The sequence below is a fragment of the Lissotriton vulgaris genome, chromosome 7 (assembly GCF_964263255.1).
Source record: "Lissotriton vulgaris chromosome 7, aLisVul1.2, whole genome shotgun sequence".
Lineage (NCBI taxonomy): Eukaryota > Metazoa > Chordata > Amphibia > Caudata > Salamandridae > Lissotriton > Lissotriton vulgaris.
The window spans coordinates 504,887,779-504,912,786 of NC_141695.1; the positions used below are offsets into that span (position 1 = coordinate 504,887,779).

Here is a 25,008-nt window from a genome sequence, read left to right on the forward strand (position 1 = left end):
CGTAGAGATATGAGGTGGGGGGGAGCTCAGTCTCACAGCAAGCAGCCGGTTTCCCATGATCAAAGTTCTTGATGTCTCTAACCCAACGCTTGGGAATCACGGGTTGTGGTGTCTAAGTTTTGTTGAAGCAAGGTAGAAGGAAGGTGATGGCATGGTGGTCTGACCAATCACAGGGGTCTATAGAGAAGAGTTTAACCACAGATTCCTTCGCTATGATCCAGTCGAGAGTGGCGCCTTTTGTGTGAGTTGGGAGTGAGCAGGCTTGGGTAAGGGCTTGGTCGGCCAAGAAGTTTCTGATGGCGGTGACCTGAAGGTCCTTGGGATCATTCCAGTGCAAGTTGAAGTCACCAAGGAAAATGTCATTGGAGTTGGGGGAGGTTTTGGCTGTGATGATTTCCATGAGGAGGTCAGTGAAGGTGTCATTCATGCCTGTGGGGTGAAAAAAGATGTGCAGTCTGCCCAGTTGGGTGGAGTTGTTGCATATGGAAAGTGCCAGGTATTCGCAGGAGTCTGTAGGATCAGCTGAAAGTTCTGTAACAAGGAGGTTAGATCAGTAGAAGCAGACATTGCCGCTCCCTTTTATTCTGGATTGCCTGTCCAGTCTTACAATATTGTAATTGAGCGGTACTAAGAGGTCTTGCTTGACAGGGCGAAGTAGACTCATTGAGCCAAGATTCAGTCAGGATCGCCAGGTCTAAATTTAGGCTCAAAATGAGCTCTGCAACATCAGAGCCATGCTTAACTGCAGAGCGGCAGTTGATTAGGAGGCCTGATAGAGGGGGGTCTGTGGTTGTGCCATGTGTAGGGGCAGAGATAGGAACTAGCGCTTGGTTGCTCTGGATCACTCCTCTGTCAAAGAGGGTGGCTGATCTGTAGAGGTTGGAAGCAGCCATGCGGATGGGGTGTTTGTCACTCAGATCTAAGGGGCATGGGGTTATCAATGCTGACTCATATCTAATGAGTCTAATTAGGAGGTCTGCAATTTCTTTCTCCATGAGGTCTAGAGGGCTAGGCATAGCAGGGACAGGTGTGTAGGAAAGGAAGAGGGCCCGAGTTTCCTCCTCTGAGAGGTGGCAAGGCACCTTGTGAGGCGCAGGTGTCTCAGGGAAAGCAGAAGAAGGTGAAGGAGGGGCTCACAGGAGGGGGGAGTGAAGTTCTGCAAGGGTTTGAGATTTGAGAAGGAAAGCTCTGTGAGGTGCAGAAGGTTCTTCAGATCCAGAATGGAGTTGTGAATGTTAATGGTTAATTCAGTAGCTCTACGGTGGAGCTATCAATATCACTGTAAGAGTGGTCCTATTTTGTGCATGGATCCGAAGGAGAGGGAGCGATACTGACGGGAGGTGATGGTGGCCTCGTAGTGAAGGTAAGGCAAGGAGTGTCTTGTGACCTTGCAGGAGTTTCACTATCCCTATGGGAGGCAGGATTTGGAGGGCAGAGGATTGGAGGTTTGGGAACGCTTCTGTTGGCATGAGCTGGTAACATGGTGGGGGGCTAGGTCGGGAAGAGTCGAGAGCCCTGGGGGGAGTTTCACTAACCTTGTGTGAGGGAGAAGCAAGCCAGCAGGAGGTCGAGGAGATCAGTGGTTTTGGCACGTTATGGTTGGCCTGTGCTGGAGGCTCGGATGTGGGGCTAAGTCAACCTATGTTGCGTGCCCTGGGAAGGGTGGTTTGTGAAAGGTTATGCATCCATGTAGGATTTGGCGAGTGATGGTGCGGGGGGAGCTTGAACAGAGGAGGGTCATGCACAAGGCTTCTGAGGTGGGTGAAGCGGTCTGCGAATTTATTAAGGTCAGTGGGTGGCCCTTGTATTAGGATGGTGCAGTTTTTCTAAATTGTTATGGTGAGGTCAACACGCAGTTTAGCGGAGTGTGCGATCCTGAACTTATGGCCGTGAGGAATGTGCCTAGTTTTGTGAACCTTGAGGTGGGATGAGAAGGCTTTGCGCCACATGGAAGTTTTCCTGGAATAGAAAATGAGCTCATTAATGACTGTTCCCTTGTCAGTGCTGAAACGCCGGTCAGTGACCAGGGTCCCGGGATGACTTTTCAGGATGGAGTGTTTGAAGGATTTAGTGGAGGTTTTGGAGAGATTAGGAGGGTATAAAGCGGTTTAGGTGTTGTCGCCAGTGGAGGTCAAGCAAGGCCCTACCAAGTTGTGGGAGTGAGGAGGTTTCTGCCAGGAGGTCCTCAGAAATGCCTGGCGATGGCCGAGTGCGAAGATAGTCGACTAGCAGAGTGTCCCAGGGACCAGGGCGACGGGCCTGAAGGGGATGCAGTGACTTAGAGGAGTGACTTAGGCCAACTCACAATGGCTCCGTGGAATTTAAATTCAGGGTCTGATTAGACAGAGAGTGAGGGGGGTGAGGGGGAAAGAGTCACCAGAAACATGTTGTCAAGAGCCTGTGTCTGTTTGATGCGCTGAGTAGCAGTCATCAGCAGGGGGAGGGGAAACAGACTCACCAGAAACATGTTGCCCAGAGCCTGGGTTCGTTCGATGTGTAGAGTAGCAGTCATCAGCTGGGGTAAGACAACTGTGTCAGTGAGTGTGGAATCAGGGAGAATAGGAGGGCGCAACCCTCCTGCTGGCCTTTGGCAAATCGTCAACCATCAGGAATGGAGGAGTGTGGTAGCTAGGCAGGGCTGCAAATTAAAATCAAGGTGAGGAGACAGCCCTAGGAACAGCCAAAGTCGTCAGTAGGCTCTGGGTCAGACTGCCGAGCGAGGCCGCAGTTCAATTTTAAAGGGCAGGCTCACAAGGGTATTGGAGCCGAGGCCACATTGTAGAGGCTACAGAGAGAGCAACCCTCGCCGGGCATCCAAGAATGGGTCCGGATAGAGCGGCAACCCCGGCCGGAAAAGCAATGAGGCAAGGCAGCAATAAGGAGCAGTTCAGGTACGCATGGCCGGGCAAAACAGGTCCTGCCGGGCATCGGGGGCTCCGGACCAGATCGAAACGGCATAGCAGGCTGCCAAATGGAGGTCAAACAGCCAAAGTCGTCGGTTGGGCTCCTGGACGGACTGCAGAGCAAAACTGCATTTAAATTATAAAGGGCAGGCTCACTTGGGTATAGGCACCGAGGCCGCATAGTTGAGGCTACGGCCTCTGGGATAGAGATCAGCCCTTGCCGGGCATCCGAGATCCGGGTTGGATAGAGCGACAGCCCCATAGGGAAAGTAGAGAAGCAAGGCAACAATAGGGAGCAGGGCAGAGGTCAAGTTCCGGGACGGACAGCGGGACAAAATGGCACCGCCACACAAAATAGTGCTTCAGTTCCAATGGTGCAGTAATTCAAGCTGTATTGAGTTTTTACAGGGTGTAGCCCAAATAAAAACTACCCTGCCTGGGTCAATAAAGCAGTACATTGTACAAAGTGGTCAGAGTAGCTAAAGCTTTAAAGAGAGACTCTTACAGAAAATAGGTAGAGAATGCCGGAGAAAGATCACCACACATTTGAGCAGGCGTTTTGGAAAAGGGAAATATTTAATTTCCTAATACTTGTAACATTGGATGCAATTAGTAATCAAAGCATTTGTTAATTCATTACCAAGTACTTATTGATAGTGCTCATGAGTGTGAGAAAAAGGAGAGGTACTGGAGTAGTGAAAGTGAATTGGCAGGTGGGGGACAGGGTAAAGGTGTTTGTGACATATAATACAATACACACTATTTACAAGTAGACCTTTACAGCCAAATGACGGTCAATGAGTTCATGAATATACATTGCTCATATGTATCCTGTAATTTATAACATTTAGTCCTATGAGCATTCGACCCTTGTGATGAGGAGGGTGAGTGATGGCCTCACAGCGGGGTCTTCATCAGGACAAAAAGAGCACCTTGTGGGAGGACAAACAAGAATGGATATGTAGAGCTAAGTTGTATTGTAGTGGTGATCAAGTTCACTGAGTGAATTGCAACCTACTTGGCTCCCTGTTCCTGCAGGAACAGGGAGCCCAGGGTCAAACCGAACCGATCGCAGCGATGCAGGCTGGCAAATGGTACTGGAGACGAGGTGGCGTCAGGGAAATGCTGCCCCTCAGGTAGAGAAAAGCGCGCGCTGCAATGTTCAGGAGAGTCTCAGAAAGTATTCTCAGAGGTCCGGAATGGTCCTCAGGGGCAAGGATTGCAGTTGCAGGGGATTCGTCATTAAACTCCTCAGCCATCAGGCAGAGTCCTATCAGATGGCACCCGTGCACCGGGTAACCCCCATAGCTCCACCGGGGGCAGGTGCCGGAGTCGGGAGAGCGGCAATGTCAATCAAGGGTTCGCTGCCACAGCCGCTGGCCTCCTGCAGCAGAAAAGCCGAGGAGCTGGGCACCAGTAAAGCAGTGTCGGGTCCGGGCAGCGTAGGCACCTTCCTGTGCAGCAGCGGTCGTCAATCAGGGTAAGATGGCTGCTAAAATCCTTTTCAGTGAGGTAGTTCGGAAGAGTGCACAGTCTGGTCCAGGGGCAGGCAGATGGAGGGCCGATTAGGTGGTTTATACGGGCATAATAACCTAATTAGTGATTGTTAGACCTGGCATCTTTGGCGTGGTTTTCCCCTATCTGTTTGCCTCTACCTTCTGTATTTTTGATGCTGTGCTGGATTTCATTTTTGCTGGTTTAGATGCTTTGGACACTCTGCCACTGCTGATCAGTGCCAGAGTGTAAGTGCTCCCTATGTAAATTGTTATCATGATTGGATATACATGATTGGCATATTTGTATCACCACGAAGTCCCCAGTAAAGTGCACGGGGTGTGCCAGGGCTGGTGATGACCAATGCTACTAGTGGGCCTGCAGCACTGATTGTGCCACCCACATGAGTAGATCTAAAATGGTGTCTCTGGCCTGCCATTGCAGTGCCTGTGTGCAGTCTAGGAACTGCTGTGTCCTCCTGGTCAGTGTCCCCACTGACCAGGCCTAACCCTTCCCTTTTTACGCACATTAGTCACCCCTATGGAAGGCCAAAGGTACCCCCCTGGGCAGGGTGCAGTGTATGTGAAAGGTAGACCATGTACTGGTGCAGGTGACATGCTCTGGTAGTGAAAGGCAGCCATTTTCGTTTTTCACTATTGTAAGGCTATCTTGCTCCATAGATTAACATGGGGGAGATGCTGGCTACAGTGGCTTCCAGCATTTCTTCCCATAGAAACAAGATAGGACATAAGTATCTAGTATCCCTGAACTCAGAATTTAATAACACATCTTTTAGGAAAGGTTGTTTTTAAATCCTGTGTTTGAGAACAGCACTTTTAGAAAGTTGCTGTTGTCTTGTCTGACCCTTCTGTGTGCCTTGGCCTGTTTGTGTATTGACTGTCTTGTTTGAGAGTGACAGGGGCTGGGGATTCCCCGGGAGGCTGGCTGAGTCAGCCCTAGGCTGAATGACTGCATTTGCAACCTGAGTGGTGGGAGGAGTTAGCACCTGGGCCTGAATAGAGCGGTGCCTGCCTGCCACAATGCTGTCTCCACCTCCTGCTGGGCGGCAGACGACCCTGCCCCTCACTCTGAAAGGAAAGGAGAAGCCAGGAAAACAAAGTACTCAAGAAACACCCAGAACTGGTTCAGACCGGGCTCAGGGCCCACATGCACAAAGAGAACAAAGACTTCTAGGGGTATAAGTACAGGACCCCTGACAACAGAAAATTAGATCATCCTGGAATCAAGAAGGAACCTCTGCCAAGGAGAAAGCTGAATCTGAAGAAGGAAGACTGTCCTGCGAGGAGCTGCGAGAGAGAGGATCACCGCTGGACCGCGCACATCGTCGCAGCCCTTATGAGATCGTCGCATCGTGCCTTTGCGGGAACCAACTTCCTACGGAACCTACACACCGGAATCCATACAAGTGGCCTTCCTCCCCCTACAGAACGGATTTGCCGAACACGCCCGCTGCTGCAGTGGGCCTGTCGCATCGCCTCCCCAGGGTCTCAGGAGCAACGCATCGCTTGTTTTCCACCGCACCAACTTCCGCTATTGAAACTTTGTCGCAACTAACAGGCACTGTGACGCAACTGTGAACTTTTCACACATCTGTGCATTATTTTATCACAACCTAAAGAACTTAGCTTACAACCTTAAGAACTCTTTTTGAAACCATATTCTTGAACTGTGTATGTTGGATTTTTGTCGTTTTGGTCTTGTGTAGTTTAGAATAAATATCTTTATTTTTCTAAACTGTTGTGGAGTCAGTTTGTGGTGTTTTCACTGTGTTACTGTGAGTGTTGGTACAAATACTTTACAAATTGCCTCCTGAATAGCCTTGACTGCTCGTGCCAAGCTACCTAGAGGATGAGCAGGGGTTATCTCAGAGGGTTTCCTCCTTACCCTGACTAGAATCAAGTGTCCCTATTTGGACAGTGGTACCTACCCCTGCCAACTAGAGACCCCCAGTTCTAACAGTGATCCTCAAACCGGGAGCTCCTCGGATGGCTCCTACTCTGTGGCCATCTTGGTCTTGAATCTGCTCATTCATTCATTCATTTTCTAAATAGTTGTAGGTATTCAAAATAGGCATCACAGACCCTAGGGGTGTGCAGACAATCCTATTAGGAATCTTTGCTTTATGCCATTTGGTCACACTTGGATTTATCAAATAGTCAAAAGTAAATGAAAGAAATATATTGAAAAAATATAAAAAATTGTGTGGCCAAGTTCAGCAGCTGCCATCATGGGCTGGTGGCCCTTTCAGACATTATTGACAATCTATAGTCCATGTTTACAAATAGAAATATTCCAAACACATACTAGTCACAACATAAAAATAACCATAAATAATTGTAAGCCTCTTCATCACACAAACGAAAAGCCTTATGAACAGCACAGCACTGTCTATTCATCAAGAGAAACCTAAACTGCATGCATATTTGACACAATTCAATTTTCACACAAATAACAAGCTGACTCAGAGAAATGGATGACTTCTAATCTATTAGTCACATATAAATCACACAGAGTATTGCCTAAATTAATCAAAGTAATAAATAAATCACCCAAATAATGCCACTAAGGAGTTTGAAAGCGACGAAAAATATTTGTAGGATTCTTGATTAACTACTTCTGATTTACTATTCGTTGCCAACTAGAGTCACATATGCTTCATAACATTTTTTGTTTCCAGGCATCATTTCAAAGCATTATCAGCATTCATTGTTAGAGACAAGGTCAACAGTACAAAATCCCTCGTTTAAGTCAGTTCTTCCAATTCGTGCTGCTTTATAGTAATATCTGTTTGTTTTTATGGTTTAGATGTAAAGGACCTCAAGTTGCCTTCAGAGGGACCAAGCCACTCTACCAGTAATATCTAAGACACGGACAGCTCTCCCATTATGGTGAAGGAGCGCCGCCCCACTGAAAAATAAAATGAAAATAAAACCATTTTATTATCATTTTATTTTTCATTACTGCCAGCCGGGGTTAGGGCGGCAGCGGGGCCATCCTGCCAAGCATCACTCTTTAGGAAGGAGTGTTGGGCTCTTGTAAGTGCGCATGTTAGTTTGGCCGGCCATATGCGGCTGGCCAAACAGACCTGGGTACTCATGTTTCTCCAACTCAACTGTGCAGCAATACGTGAGTTGGAGAAAAGACCCAGGCTCCCTGGGCCTGAGCAAGCTTCACGGCAATGCTCTCATGCTGCTATTACCAGGATTAGACCAGTGCTGGGATTGCCCCCTGGGAGCCTGTACAGCATGACCAGCGTCGGAAGAGGAGCTAAGAGGCAGCGGGCACAAGAGCGGGTAAGTGTTTTTCTTTTATTATTTTCCCCTCCCACTGCTTCCCCTCCCCCTGCGTTTGCTTTGCCCCACCACCCCAACATTGGAGCCGTCGCCACTGATCTCTATATATTAATGAAAAAGGCTTCTATTTGGTATTGGAAGAATTCAATGAATATTCGTTATTTTAATTATTGGGTCATGTTCAGGAAAAAAAGTAGCATGCATAGATGCAGATTTACTTCTTTTTGCAATTCACCAGCATTCCCAGTAGTATGCTTAGAAAGCTGCATCCGGTGCAGATTACCAATCATACTTCTTGGTAATGTCATGTGACATGTCAGATGGGGTCCTATTTCTCATACTGTGGAATTCCACACAGGGGAATTGCGCCTCCTGTGTGAATGGAAAAAAAAACCTGCAAAGGAAAATTTTTCCCGTGGAGAAAGCTCTTTAAATACAGGCCCAGCAAATTTGAGGATGATCCATTACACTTACCACCAATTAGCTGGAGTAAACATTTGACCATTTCCATGCTGGGAAGGGGTGAGATTGGAGTAAGGGAATGCCCACATAATACATGTTTGTGTCAATATGGGGGTCTAATTGAGACACTAATGTTCCACTCACAGTTTCAAGCAGGACACTGAACTCCTCGTTGGAATGCCACACTGCATCCACACACAATCTCACACACACATTTTGGACCACAGATGCATGCTCAGACCTGCAACAGGTGAATGGGTGGGGTGCTTCAAGGCCTCGCCAAATTATATCAAAACAAATTTTGCCCTAATATATAATTTTGGATAATAACCTGTTATCGTTTAAACAAACTATCGTTGTCACTCAGTCCCCTGAAAAAGCATTTCCCATTGAATGTTTCTCTAAGCACATTTATCATGCATTTCTCTAAGGAATGTACATGCACTTCATTGACAATAGACAGTGAAGTGAAGTAAGTGTTGTTAGTTTGCAATGGCGTAATCTTACCATTAGTGGGCGTCTGAGTCGCACTGTTCAATATCAGGTGGTTATAGTTCTGTTGCTGGTCACCTGCAAATCAAACAAAGAATTCACTATGAGAATACCCTTTATATCAACATGCTAAAATATTATTAATGCATTTAATGTTCAATTTTCTATAATAAGTTATGGACTGGTGACACTGAAAATGTAATCCTAGTTAACGTCTCAAACGAGAACGATCAGAAATGTGTACTTGAAAATAAAAAAGCATATCAAAGAAACTTAGATAAAGCTGCTTACTGCTAAACATGCCAGAACTCTAGATAGAGAGCCAGCGAACACTCATATTATGGTATATTATACAGAACATGTTCCATAGGCTGCAGGGAACCATTGTGTAGAGGTGAACCAACCATTTGATTTTGTTGAGCATTGGTTCTATTAACTCATGCTGGAAATAACATTTCACCCACCGATGTACGTTGAGGGTGGCATAGCAAGAGCACCTCAAGCTCTCTTGCCCACAAGAACATTGGGCCCCCATCCTCTGGTTTTGTGATAACAACAGCAACTAATTTGTCTCCTCACAACCTGTGTCACTGCTCCTGCTGCAGTATTGATAGTGAAGCCCCTGGAAGACTTGGCCAAACCAAGAATGCTTCGATGCTTATCCAGAAGAGCTCGTGTTGGGGATATCCCTTGGACACATGCTTATTTAGAAAGAAGATCTTCGCTGGGGAGAATACACATCTTACTATGGGGAATATTAGCAACAAATAGCGATAATTATCGCTAAATGCTGTTAGCGCATTTTTTTTATCGCCGCCTATTGTCGCAGAGATGACGTGCTATTAGCAATGTTTATCTCTAAAGCGATAAAATATCCGGCGATAGCGGCTCAATACGTGAATATCGCTGGAAATCCAGCGATATTCAGGCATCAACGCTAATGGGGACTTAACCTGAATATCCACCTCCCATTGGATATACAGGTTAAGTCCTGGTCTGAGCAGCAGTTATGTACTGGCGATATTCACGCTTAGTGCAAACATTTTTATCGCTTCGCCTGCCTTGCTAATAGGCGATAGCTTTGTTAGCGACTGCTTTCAGTCGCTAACAGGTTGTATGCGCCCACTTTGCCTGTCATTAGTGATAAATATCGCGGACATGCAAAGCGGGCCCCAAACCTGTGGCTATCGCTTATAAGCTGTTGCTAGCTGCTGTTAGCGACAGCTTGCTAATAGGGTGATAAAAATATTGCCGCTTTAGTGGGAAAAAGTCCCGCTAATGCGGCGATATCGCTCTTGCTAATATGCCCCCATGTCCTGTAACAATCACAGCATGCATAATCGTCCTTATTCCCAGCCCATAGTCCTAACATTATGTGTTGTAACTAACATGTCAACAAACTTTAGCACATTTTCTGTGCAGGTCAAATCTCGTATCTGTTGCAGTGAAATGTAGCTGAGCAAACACATAAAACATGATTTTTTATATTTCAGAAGCATCAGAGAAAGGTTTGTACGCATTAGTTAAGACGAAAATATATTTTTTTCAAGTTCGTTCAAATGCTATTTGAGTAAAAAAAAAAAGTCCCAAAAAAGATGACTTCTTGTGTAAAGGTACATAATATATTACCTTCCGGGGCTGCTTATATGATGTTCTATATTTTAATATATCCAAGTTTAAAGAAAGGGATTCAACAAAAAAGTATTAAATTAAACTTGTGAATTTAGCCTTGTTCTTTCGTTGTACAGTGATTGTAACAGGGAATATATGAAGCAGTTAAGCATGAGTCAGATAACAACGAACTAGATGACACCGTGGATAATGCTCTATTGTGGCAATAAAGTAGGATTTGATCTTAGCACTGTGGTAATAAATGTGTTTGTCAATACATTTGATGAACATAATATGCTTTATTGGGCCACATTTATTTTTACTGGCATGGCATAAATCAACTAAGCACCTGGAGGAGAATGTTCAGTAGTGGTCAGCCAATCAAACGCTCCCCTTGCAGGTTATACCTAGCCTTGCAAGTCCACTGATGGAGCATTCTGTCAACACCCTGCTCCTCTGGCGTGCCTTAACTAGATGGGGCAGCAACTGACTCTTAGCACAAGGTGCCTGTGCAGGGGGACCTCTAAAGAATGCAATAGCTATTTTCATCAGGCGCTGCTCTCAATTTCTGCCTGTGATGGCCCCTTTCCATCCTTGTCAAATTGGAAAGGTAAGCCCTAACAACACCAGAAAAATAAACAAACTGGCATTGTTTGTTATTTTTTCTATGGCATTTGGGCATACATTTCCACTTTGACAAAAAAGGTAAGAGGCAGACTGTGCCCTTTCCATTCTTGTCAAATCGGAAAGGTATTGTGTGGCAAAAACAGCTGTTAATTTCCCTATCTTTATTATGGAAACTCACCTGCAGTCAATAACTACAAGTGAAGCAATTATGCTTAATTAGTTGGTAGAACTGAATTTCTTTTTATTAAGACGTCTTGTAGTCTCAATTTGTTGAAATCATTACCAAAGACTTTCTGAAATTTTACAGAAAAAAACGATGTCACTTATGTATGGCAGTAGATCTTTCTCCCCGACATATCTTAAAAGTAATTGATAGATGGAAAAAATACGCAACAAGAAAGGACAGAGTTTTAAGCTTTTTCTCAGGGTCGGCTGGGCTAGGAATATTTACAAACATGTGCGGCAGCCTCTAATAGTAGAAAAAGTATATTTTCCCTCTCCTATCAAGGTACTTGTAGTCCATGTGAATTCCGACAGTTTAGATACCTTTTCAAATGCTATGGTAGAAGTTTTAAAGTAAGTCTATCTAAAGTCGGAAACATATATTTAAAAATAAATGCATATTATATTTTGCTTCCTTTAAAACAAAAGCACATCATCATGTCGGTGCTTGTGTCTTTTCAAAATAAGGTATTCTTTGGCAATACCATATAGAAAAAGAGATAGATACATTATGTGCTTTACCCAAAGACACATACATTCGCATTAGAACTGGGGTGTCATCTTTTAAGGCATTTAAACTGGGTTGTAAACAAAGAAGTCATTAAAAGAAAGAAATTATAATATTTTAGCTAGACGGGCATATTCTAGAGTGACATCAGAAATTAGTTTGTTACAAATATGACGCAGTAAGGTGTTGAATGAATAAAAAAAATGGTGTATAGGCTTCTGAAGGAAGCAATACCAAAGGATAAAAAAAAGAAGAATCAAACTGGAGTACCTGTCTAAGCATTATACACTTGTTGTGGATAGGAAAGAAAAGAAAGAAAACCCATATACACGACTTTGGAGTTAGAGAAAAGGGACCATCACTTGAGTTAAAAAAACAGACTAAATCATCATGTTAATTGGAAATGGCTTCCAAGAGAAGGAAAAGATAATGCCCATCCAACGAGTGTCCAGAAATAGTCAAACCTTTCCAAGAGAAAGAAAAAAAGGTCTCACAAGTGTCCACAACAGGTGTATGATGATTAGGCATACAGTGCAGTTTGATTTTTCATCTTTTAACTCTTTATTATTGTTTATATTCTTCAGAAATTATTACAATCCTGACGATGGTCGAATGGATACACACTATATGAGACCGAAACATCGATGTACAGCCCATCTCTCATTTGGACCATCCACATTACCATCAGCAATTTTCTCTTAATGTCAAGAAGGACATTCAAGTATTTTCATGAGAAGGGGGATATTAGTACATTGCCAAATATTGAGGAGCAGCACTATGAAGTTTTTTAACCAACACATTGCCGTTTCTGTATGTTATAATTTTCTTTGAACTCCCTTCATTTTCTCTCCGTTTGAATCGAATATAATTTGAAAAAGCATATATGTCTGTCTTTGTGATTCATTTGACACTTTCCTGCTTTAAAATTGTAACAAATTCATTTATGATGTCACCCTAGGACATCCCCAAGTAACGTGCATTATATCATTTCTTTCTTTGAAGACTACCTGGCTGGCAACTCACCTTACTGAATTATTGATACCCAAGCCCACAAGGGAATACTAGGTTGCCCTTTTGTGTAGTACATCTTTCAGATCATGGCATTAAACCACTTCAGTTAGGGCTTAAATTTGCTCATGCTATATGTACTTTTACATCTCGATGCTAGATATGCACCTCTTGCAGACCTGTGTATAATCAAAGCTTTCCTGCAAACCAAAGCAGGACTGGTCACGGTTGCTATCAAATCACACCACAAGACTCTAAGCCAGGCCTTCTAGAGCCTTACGGCCATATTCATGAAAGACCCGTTTTGCGAGTCTGAAATAGCGATTCATAAGGAATCGCTATTACAGACTCGCAAAACGGGATTCATGTAGGAATCGCAAAATTAAATGCGATTCCTACAGATTCCTTATTTGCGATTAGCAAATTGCTAATCGCAAATAAGGAATGAATGGGGAGTATTCCTTATTTGCGATTAGCAATTTGATAATCGCAAATAAGATAGCGATTTAAAGGGTGCCAGGGGTGTCCAAAGGACACCCTGTAGCACCCCTTAAATGCACATTTCAACAGGTCAATAGAGATTCCTTAAATGCTATTCCTCGCAAATTTGTGAGTTTCTAAATAGCGAATTTTGCATTTGGGATGATGAATCCCAAATGGAAAAATTGCACTCGCAAAGGGCCAGATTATCAGAATCTGGCCCTTTGCGAGCACAAATATGAATGATGAATCAGGCTGTAAGTCTCAAATAATGAAATCACTTCCTGCAACACTAAGATACATCTCGGAATTTCTAACTTTTAGAAAAGACCTGAAGACCCATATTTTCAGGCTAGGTCACCTAATAATAATAATAATAATTGAGGAAGAGGTAGGGCGCAGTGGCCAGGGTACCTCACTCTGGACCACAGGGTTCACAGTTATTATCCCAGCTGAAGGTTTGTCCAGCACCATGTGACTCTGGGCAATAGCTCGCTTAATCTTCCTGATGGCCCGCAGTGCCGGGACACCTCCCCAGAGGTAGCTGTGCACTTTACAAATGCTGGTAATAATATTATTATTATTATTATTATTATTATTATTATTATTATTATTATTGTTATTATTATTATTATTATTATTATTATTATGTGCACCATTCTGCAAATAGTTAATTGCTATTGCAGAAGGCTTGACCTATTGACCGAATTCCGCTGTTATTTAAATAATTCGGAGCATTTTCTCCACGATAACAGCTTGGCAGTTTTTCTTAATTAGCAAAATAGGCTTTTTTTTTGTAATGAGCTGCACAGACCCAACACCAGACTAATCAATGAAGTCAGAATTGCCTAGAGAACTGTGCCATAACTGGTGGCAACCGACTGTAGCACACATGAAAGAAAATGTGATAAACCACTATTGGCCAGTGGCTTCTAAGTAGTCTGAATTATCTAGGATAGTTAAAAAGAATAATATACACCTATAATAAATTCCCAAACACTAATTGTTGCTTTATGGCAGGTCAATGTGTAACTAGGGAAGTAGTGAGAGCTGGAATGATAGTTTACAAAACTATATTCCATACGTGTTTATCACTCAAAAACGAAGTCTAATACAGTTCTAAGTAAGGTTGATAAACAGGTATGTTGTTGGTTTCAAATCTTGCGACAAATCACTTTTGGTCCATTTAACAAAGGTATTCCCTCACATAGATGAAACCTGGGTATTCAAATACAGGCATTTACAAAGAAAAACATCCTATTCCTGATTCTCTGATTCATAAAATGAAATTTTGTCATAGTAAATGAGATTTACTCCGACAGGAAATCTGCCACTATCCTAGAGTTCAAAGTGTTAGGAGGTTGCTGCCATTCTCGTATAGATTTACCTGTGAAGAAATTCATAGGTTTGTGAGTATTCACTAACTTTTTTGCCCATGGTTTCTCACTCTGGAAATGGCTTGAGATTTAAATTTGCCATGGCAAGGGGTTAGGGCCATATATAGTAAGCTGTAGGGCTGTTGCAAACATTGCCATTTCCAACAGCTCCGTATACACCAGGGGCAACATGTTTTTGTGCCCACTTTACACGTTCCTGGGCCACTTCGGTATTACAGAAGGGGCCGGCAATGCTTGTGCAGCCTGTCTGTAATACCAAGAGCGCTGGCGCACATAAAGCACCAGCGCTATCTTCAGGGCCAATTCCCTCATTTGCATGGGAGTATGCCCCTTGCAAATGAGGGAATCCTTTTTTCTCTGCGCCATATTACATGGGTGGGCACAGAGGCAAAGAAGCTCTCAGGAGGTGCACCTTTTGAAAGGTGAGCCCAGCGTAATGAAGGGAAATGCGTTGCATCTGTAATGTGGTACCAGAGCCGATCCACTGCTGCTCCAATTTAGGAAAGAGTTGAAGACTCACCTCTTTAAAGAACACTATACCACAATGTATTAATCATCCTCAACTCAGCTCTATCACCTCGAATGCATTGATTTTATGTTCGTCGTTGACCATGTCAGTGCTCAGACGCCTTTTGGCTACATTTGCTCTATAGAAATTCCATATACATACATAAATAATTCATGCCTTTTGACTTTCTTTGATGTATGCTGAAGTTGTGCATAAGATGTCTTGTCTCTAAGGAATTGTAAAAAATTACTTTACATATTTTTCTCTCAAAAGATGTACTGTTTATCATGCAAATCAACTAATAGGAAACACACCAACAACCAAGTTCCTGTATTACTGTATACGTTCCTGTGAAAATCCTTTCAAGCTGCCAACAAACAAGGCAAGAAGCATGTACAGCAATCTGCCGTCTTCCCTATCCCCATTCCCCTCTGAGGCTGTGTGAATCCCACTCCAGTAAAGGTTTTAGTAAGCACCAGCAATGCATTATGGGAGTTGTAGTCAGTGAAACACCTATCATGACATTCATCACACTGAGCAACAAGGCATGTGACACACATCAGTGATAAGAAAGCAGAGGACATTGATATAGTGTGCCAGAAATGAAAATGTAATATTGCTATGCAGTACTGCCGGACCACTGAACTAATGTACAATTTCTGTCGACAGGCGAGACATTGCACAGGTCTGCTCAAGACAAGGCAGGAAGGGCACCCCAGAAGGAAAGATCAGAGGAGGCCAGTGCAAGTGCAGGGCACACCACACCACGACCACCGGCATCACCACCACTGCCAGCCTCGCCACCACTGCCAGCGTCACCACTACTGCTAGCCTCACCACCACTGCCAGCATCACCACTACTGCTAGCCTCACCAGCAGCAACACCACCTGCAGTGGTAAGACCCAGGAAGCATGCTGTTGCCACACTCCAGGGGGAGTCGTCCTCAGAAGACACCAGGGGGGAGGAAACTGTGCCAGTGGATGGCAGTAATGCTGGTTGCAGTCCACCTCTGAGAGAGCACACACAGGTGCCAGATGCCGCTGGGCTCGGGAAAGCAGTCCACCTTTGCAGGGTGAGGATCATGGTGTCTTCGCAGAGCTGGAGGCAAACATGGTCAAGGTGCAGTGCCTGCAATGGAAGGCAATTCATTCTGTACAGCGGCAAATGAAGCACCTCAACAACAACATGGTGAACATTGAGAAGGGCATCAGCACTATGACCTCCACGCTGTCTGAGGGCATGAAAGGTACAGGCTACACCCCCACACCATCCTGGACCTGATAAGGGACCTGCACCCACTCCTGGAGCATCCAACACCAAGGGTGCACGCCATATCACCACTTGTGCAGGTGCTCTGTAGCCTGCACTTACTTGCATCTGGCAGTTACCAGAGGGTGATAGCTGCAGTAGGTGGGGTGTCACAGAGTTGCCTGTCCCGTTTCTTTAAGAAGTTCCTGGATGCCATGATGCAGAGAATGCATCACCACATATGCTTCCCAAACACACAGGCGGAACTGCTGAAAACCAAGACTGACTTTTACCAAAGGGCACAGTTTCCGCATGTCATAGGGTGCAGGTCCCTTATCAGGTCCAGGATGGTGTGGGGGTGTACTGGGGTGGCTGAGTGAGCTAAAGAATGGTGATGGATTTAACCCAGATCAGGTGACTGGGGGTGAGTGTTTGATATTCTCAAACGCTCAGTCCATCATCCCCTTTTGTATCGCTTTGTTAGCCCTAAGTTGGCAGGGTATGCTCAGACGTGAGTCCCTTGCTCACTTGGCCACTGGATTCAAGATAGCCTGGCTGATGAGGATTATGAATCCGAAACCTGTCCCAGGATGCTTGTTTCCGGTCCAGGGAAGACATGGCTAGGCAGTTTGGGCTGCATTGTTCCCATGAGGCACAGGGTCAGACTGATTAGCATATTGCCATGTCTGAACTGGGGTGGGTAAGTGAGCTAAAGAATGGTGATGGATTAAACCCAGATCAGGAGACTGGGGGTGAGTGTTTGATTTGCTCAAACGCTTTGTCCATCATCCCCTTTTGTATTGCTTTGGTGTGGGGGGTGTAGCCTTTACCTTTCATGGATCTCAGCCTCAGTCAGTTGGAAGAGTGTGATGCGCTGTTTGTTAACACGCTCCTCCCGTCTCCAGATCCTCACTCCTGCTGCTTGTAGCCGTAGCCGCCTTCCAATTACATAGAAGACCGCCATAGTGATCACACTGTTGCATTTTGGGACTTTTTAAATACATTGCACCTGATTATCACCTGCTATCAGTTAGTGTTAATTACCGACTCCTAAATATCGAATTTCATGAAATTCGGTATTACCAATTTTTCCTACATCTCTTTTCTCGTTTTTACCGTTTCTTATTTACCAATTAGGTATTTGGGTGCTCGATAATTCCGAATCGGTAAATTAGAAATCGGTAATGAGGAATCGGTATTTACCAATTCCTTATTACCGATTCCTTCCCTACATCGCGTATGCCTATTTACCGGTCGGTAACGGTGAAATTTACTGAATGTCACCGTTACCGACCTGTATTGCGCCACCTACATATGGCCCTTAGAAACTGCAAACGTGTAGTATGAAGTACAATTGTACAAACAAGTTAGTGTAAAAGGTTGCTCAGTGACGTAGGTGCTTGGAACAAACATCTGTGTGTTTCCTAAACCTGAATCCCTCCACAGACCGTCATCCTTCTTAGGTCATTGAATTGAGTTGCCCTAGATTAGGAAATAGCAACAATTATTACTTACAGCACTGCAAAATAGAAAGAGCTGCACTACCAAGGGCTGAGATAACTGATTACGAATCATGATGTTGTGTACTGTGAAGCCCTATAGCCTGGTCCTGGTTTCAGCTGTTCGCTCTATGAAAGACAGTAACGTGACATAACGTGCCAGAGACCATCTGCGTGAAGCGTCACCAAGTACCCTCTGTAAAGCCTGCGCGTGCACTCAGAAGAAGAGACTGGGTGCCTCAAATGCAATTCGGCAGCACAAGTATTTGATTAAATAATCTGCAGTTGCCTTTCCTTGCAGCTAAATCACAGTGTATGAAGAATGTTTCTTTGTCACATTTCGTTAATACCAACTGCTGAAAAGCAATAAGAAGTAGCCACTAATCACACTGTTATCTGCCAGGCTGGTCGTCTGTGACGGATGTCCTTTACTCTTGGTGAATCGCCCCTCCAGGCATAGAACTGCACAGGGTTTTCTTTGCTCTGTGGCTGCAGAGGCGGTACCTTCATTTTGTGCATTTAAAAGAATGAAAAATGGAGGACTTTGTGTGTTTCACCTGAAGATATTATCACATTTATGATTGGGTTCAGCAGAGAAATAAACACACCTGTTTTTCCCTCTGCAAAAAGTCGTTCCACATATACCTGCTCTACATCCTCTGATAAAGTAGGCCTATCAAGGACTGACCATCATGATGAGTGCCTACCCGTGTGAGTGCAGCTATGTCCTTCTGTTCCAGCAACAAAGGATCCTGATTGCACACTGCCTGATTATGTGTGTACAGAGAAGGGTTTGCACTTTTAGGAGACAAGGCTGCGAAGCAAACACAGTGGATCTGGAGGAAGCAATAGCATATATTGTTTGAGTAATTCACATTCATTAGAGCTATCCTGCAGCACTTGTACCGCGCCTCCCTCCCCCCTACCCCCAGCTCAACTCTGGTAAATGCTGTCTTCAGGTAAAAGCTTCAGAATTACAGTCATCTTCCCAGAGTTCGTGAATTAGGGATACATGTTGAAGTAACTACAGCTCTCTGGAGCTTGCAAAGATCTTCAAGTGCTCCCTCAAACATTAAGCGCTTTCTTGAAAGCTTTACAAAATGGCATTGGTAAGAGACACCAGGTTTGTACGAGCAGCTCGTGAAGCTGGATAGGGGAGCGCAGGGATCAGTTTGACCTCTCTGGCTCGCCGTCTATATTGGGTCTTCCCTTGTCATAAGGAACCCCACCATGGTCTCTATACCGCCGTTGGGGCGTAGACAGATGGTAATATTTGGGGTCAGGGCCAATTACATAAAATAATTATCCGACTCTGATGAAAGCAATAACACAAGCATCCTTGGGCTGTTTTGTAATTTTAGACTTGGAAGAGTAATTTGGGATTCGTGTGGTAAACTCGGCATTACTCTGATGACAGTTTTGCAGAGATTCTGCTGTCTCAATCAGGAAGCCAGGTCTGTCCCTCAATTCCTGGGGCCTTATTTATGAAGGCCTTGCGTCAGTTTTGCGCCGAGGGTGCGTCACTTTTTGTGACGCACCAGCGGTGTAAAAAATGCGCCTTGTTGCGCCATATTTAAAAAGTGACGCATCTAGGTAGATGCGTCACTTTTTAAACCCCTGCGCCACATTATACCTGCGTCAGGTATAATGTATGCAGAGGGGGCGTCCCCCAGCAAAAATCCTCATAATAGTGATGCAGTGAAATCTATGAGATTTCACTGCGTCACTTTTAGGACGCTGTTGCGTCAAAATCTTGCGCCTGCCTCACAGCAGGCGTAAGACTGACGCAAGCCCTTTCACATGGGGCTTTCCCCATGTGAAAGGACGCATTCCTGGAGTTGCGTCACTTTTGTGACACACTTCAGCAATGCGTCACTTTTGTGCTTACAGATACGTCAGAAATACTGACGTATCTGTAACTCCTTGCGACATGATGCGCCATACATTAAATATGACGCATCATTGGTGTCGCAAGGAGTGCGCAGTGAAAAGTGACGCATCGCTGTTTTCACGCAGCGATGCGTCACTTTTCATAAATGAGGCCCCTGATGCTTTAGCAACTCCCACCCAAATGTCACCTAGGCACATGACAAGACCACAGAGCGTGATAATGCGGCGAAGAACGTGTACAGTCAGGTCAAGTGGAGTGTAAATACTACTGCCACAACAATACCAACTTTAGATGCCATCAAGGTTTTTACTTAAGCACGGAGTTCTTTGTGATGACACAATAAACTCTCATCTGAGATAAGGTCAACTCGGCGTGTTCAGACTGACCCATTAAATAAACATCTAACATCGATAAACCTTTATTTTGGCTTGCATTGTCTAAAAATTACTTTTTTTAGGTGAACATGTTTCGATCTGATTGTGAGTGTAGTGACGCAGTTCATTATGACCTGTTTTTATATTTTCCTCTACATAGATTCTTTTCCCGTGATGGTAATATGTATATCGTATTGCGTGAAAATGTTTCTAAGAAAAGTTTCTGTTTAGTACCATAACTACGAATAGCTGTAGGGAAAAATGTTGCAATGTCAGAAAAAATCGAAACTTCTTTTTATTAATTTGCAACCCAGAGAGGCAAGTTCTGAAAATGTTGACAGTAATTTAGCAAAATCATTCAAATTGCTATAGCGCTGCATATGTTAACATTAAAGTAATCCCCTCATTATATCTGACACTAAAATATTAATTAGCATTTAAGGTAACACGTCTATACCATATAAGCTATAGAATAAGACTTAATGAGTCATTTGAGATGTAATTACGTTGGTAAAAATGACAAGCCTATCTGAAAAGTGGTAGGTAAAATCCCTTCTAAATATATAAAATGTATTTGTACAACATGCCTGAGAGTGGGTATTACTGGCATGCTTGGTATGCAGTGCAAGCCAAAGCGGTTATCGTACTGCCAAGTTGCTAGTAAATGAATTACACACACGATAAATGAGGGCTGAGGCAAGTTACCTCGATTATCAGTGTCAGATTTAAGCTATCCATAATGGCTGCCATATTTTTAAAGGTGCCACTCGTCGTTAATTGGAGAATTGAATTATGTTCCAGACGATTGATATCCACATCCTTAGGTCCTAGGAGAGAATGATAATACTTCATCTAAGCCTGGGAAGACATGCATTTCCAAGTGCCATGGAATATATGAATCTCACTCAGATCCCTCCTTTGATGATTTTTGATTTTGAAATTGTTCCAGATTTGATTTAAGAAAACATGTTACCATATTGCTCCCTTTTTGGGGTATTTTACTTTTACAATTGCTGTTGCATTATTGGATGAAACAGGTCTTACCCAAGATTTGACAATGAAGTTCACACTTATCTTACTAAAGCCTCTGTGAAAACTATAAGGCGACTGAAGGAAGTGAGTTGATAAATTGGATTTGAGACAGCGTGTTCTGGGCCCACTCGCTCACCACTGGTCCTCCGATGGACCTTTATATCTGACTGAGAAGTGATGGGAGTTTTCATTTACAACAATCAAATTCCACGAACAGTAAAACCTTTTGTCTACACAATGAGGACCAGGAATCAGTAGCTGGGGTTAGGAAGGTTTATTACAAATTAAGAATCAAGTTAAAGTACTCAGCTCTTAACACAATGCTATAAAGGAACAGAATAACAATAGCCAGGCACAACCTACGAAAGAAATTGAGGCGGACAATATCAGTCAGACAAGTTGTTAGGTCACAGCAATAGAAAAGTAAGTAAGAGAATCTGATACTCAGAGAAGAGTCTCAGATTTGGTTGTCTACACATCGGTAAATCTAATCAATTAAAGTAACATCCCTGCTAATAGAATGGCTCCAAAAATCTAAAAGATCTAAAAAATCAGGAATTTCCATAAAGGAAATTAGAACTAGACAAGAAAAAATTAAGTAGGAAGGTGTCTACATTTCAGAAGCTAGGTCAAGAGTCCTCCGTGGGTCTGGCAGGTAAGTGTTAGCCTAAGCTACACTTAGCAACGATTCAAGGAAACATAGGGGTCTGTACCTCTCAAAGTCCAGAGCAAAGTGCTCTCAGGGAACCTGCAGTGATCTGCAAAGTATCTGGAAAGCATCTGAAAAGAATATGAATCTCTAACGGTGTGAACACTAAGTTATAACCACAAGAGCTTTCTTGGGCAACATCCCTTTGCACGCATCGTCAGGGGTCTATTGCCATTCTACACTTCTCACGTTATAGACTGTAACATGGGAACACAGAACATGGGAACAACATTGTCTTCTCACACACAAGCAAGGTTTAAACATTGCTGAATAGGTCTTTCAGTTAGTGCCCTGGGTCCCCATGTTCTTTCATCAAGGTCTTCTTCTCAGCCTGTTTCTCTCTATTACTAGTAATGTAATGCATCTATTCTTCAACTATTAAAGCGTGTGAATACCTGCAAGAAATGTCATGTCAGCAGAAAATGAAAACCAGTGTAAATGCAGCATGAAGAATTATAGGCCTCAATTGTCAACTTTAACTATTAGCAAGAGTGCACATCTAATATGTGTATGCACATTTAAACACCTATGAACATGAATGATCAGTACATTAGGTTCGTGTAACATAAAGCAAATAGTTAATCCTTTGAATAGTCATGTGCAAGTATGTGTTAGAAATGGGGTTCTGAAGTTGTCAGAGGGGTGTGCCATGTCCAAGTAGGGACCCTTATTCTAGTCAGGGTAAGGAAGTTACATACCCAAAACAACCCCTGCTCAACCCTTTGGTAGCTTGGCAAGGGCAGTCAGGCTTATCTCAGAGGCAATGTCTAAAGCATGTTTACATAAACACACAGTAATACATTGAAACCACTACAAAAGGACACCACATCAGTTTAGAAAAATAACCAACATGTATCTGAATAAAATAATACCAAAATTACAACATCCAACATGAACAAGTCAAGATATCACTTTTAAAAGGTTCAAAATAGTTCAGTCCACAGCAACTATGGATGCGTCACTTTTATAACAAAGTAGCTGGGATGCGTCAAAATCAAAGTTGAAAACAAGCGAGGCAGGGGCAGGAAAAGCCAAGCAATGCCTGAGTTCCTTACTCCCATGGAAGGTGATGCACTGATTCCTTACTGCCAGGGAAGGTGATGCGTCAGTTCCTTGCTGTCAGGGGAAGTTATGCATTGGTTCCTTAGTGTGAAGGGAGATGTTATGTTATATTGGTATTTATAGCACGCACAACTACTCATGAGTATCCTCGCGATGATACATTGATTTCCAGACACGTTGCCTCTCTTTCTGACTACTGGGCAATATCGATGGAGAACTTGTTGCATAGGAACGATGCATCAAAAATCCACAAGTGCTGGGTCAATGTGGCAGCAGCAGAACAGGTGATGCTTTGATTTCTTTACCCGCTCTGCATAGCCTGCATTGAAACCGGAGTGTGCATCTAGGACGTCAGTGATGGGGTGCGCAGGACACAGGTTGTGGCGATCTTTAAGCAGCATGCCATGCGCTGCATAGATTCTTCGGCCTCACTACTTCGATGCGTTGGTTTTTTAACTGCACAGCAGTGCTATGTCAAGAAACGTGCTGGAAGTCGATGCAGTGTTTTTATTTAGTCTTTTGCTGTAAAATCACCTCTAAGGGGCCTGAACTGAAATTGGCACCAGTTGGCACATTAGAATTCCCAGCAGAGGAGTTCAGGGCTGCAGATGAAATCTTGGATGGCTCTGAGAATTCGTAACAGGAGGCAAACACACCCGAGCCCATGGATAACCTTGGCAAGCAGGATGTAGAAAGCAAAGTCAAGTCCTTTCACTGCCCAGGACAGAAGCAGCAAGCAGCAGGCCAACACAGCAAAGCCCACAGCAGAGTGGTCGTCCATCCTGACAATTTCTCCAGCTCTTTTTCTAGGCAGAATGTTCTCTTAGTCCAGAAGTGTTCTGAAGTTATGGTGTCACAGCTCCAGTACTAATACCAGTTTCTGCCTTTCAAGTAGGCCAACTTTAACCCCCACGATGTTCATGACGAGCTCAGCTCGTCATGAGGCACAGTGGAGCTCTGCTGATGATGAGCTGAGCTTGTCATGAACAATGGGATTCATGAAATATCAGCACAGGAGGAAAATATCACTCGCAGCAATGGTGTTAAAAGAAAGGCTTTGTGGTGCACAGGACCCTGCCTTCCACTGACCTGGCTCCAAGCACACTACAGGGGGGTGGAGACAGAAATGTGTGAGGACAGGCAGCGCCCTATTCAGGTGTCAGTGACAACTCCTTCCACCACTCTATAGCTAATGAAGACCCATTAGCCTGGTGATGGGCCATCGGGATAGGCAGAGCACACCTCTGCTCCCTTTATGTGACTGTCTAGAGTGAATGCACACAAAGCCCAACTGTCAGCCTCCCTCAGACATGGATTCCACAGACAGGCAGAGGCACGGAATGGTAAAGTAGGAACATTCTCACATTCTTAAAGTAGCATTTTCAAACACAAAATTAAAAATTAACATCACTAAAAGATGTTTTTTTTTAATGTGAGTTCAGGGACTCCGAATGTCTATCTCTTCACAATTGGAAGTTGCACTTGTAAGAGGTTGCAAGGCAACTCCAATGATAATCTATAGGGGAGATAGTACTTGCAATTGTGAAAAAACAAAATTGGCAGTATTTCAACACACAAGTACATGTCCTACCTTTTCCATACACTGCACTCTGGACCTGGTGCTACCCTGGGCCAAACTTAGGGGGGCCTTACATGTAGAAAAAGGGAATGTTTGGGCCTGGCAAGTGGGTGCACTTGCCAGGTCGACATGGCAGTTTAAAACTGCCCACACAGACACTGCAGTGGAGGGTCTGAGACATGGTTGTAGGGATATTCATGTGGGTGACACAATCAGTGCTGTAAGCCCAATAGTAGCATTTGATTTACAGACCATGGGGACAGACAGTGCAGTTTGCTAGGGACTTACCAGTAAATAAAATATGCCAATCACTAATAAACCAATCACAATTACAAATTACACAGGGAGCACTCGCACTTGATCAGTGATCAGCTGTGGTAAAGTGCCCAGGGTTCGAAAACAGACAAAAACAAAATCCAGCACACAGTCAAAACAGGAGGTCAGACTCAGAAGCAAAAAAGACCGGGAAAAAGCCCACCAAAGATGCCATGTCTAACAATATGGCTAAGAACTACAATTAAATGAAATATTTGAAACTTTAGTGCACACATTACATACACTCTATGTCATTTGTAATGTAATCACAT

The 25,008-nt window shown here is 43.9% G+C and overlaps 1 protein-coding gene across 2 annotated transcripts in view; it reads right to left on the reverse strand.

Annotated features, from left to right (window-relative positions):
* Positions 1-25,008, reverse strand: part of SHISA6 (shisa family member 6) — a 1,105,137-nt gene that overhangs the window by 243,673 nt on the left and 836,456 nt on the right. For both annotated transcript variants that reach the window (XM_086928730.1, XM_086928729.1), the window contains exon 6: positions 8,681-8,743. In XM_086928730.1, coding sequence (XP_086784856.1) covers positions 8,681-8,743 — 63 coding nt within the window. The remainder of the gene's footprint in view (positions 1-8,680; positions 8,744-25,008) is intronic.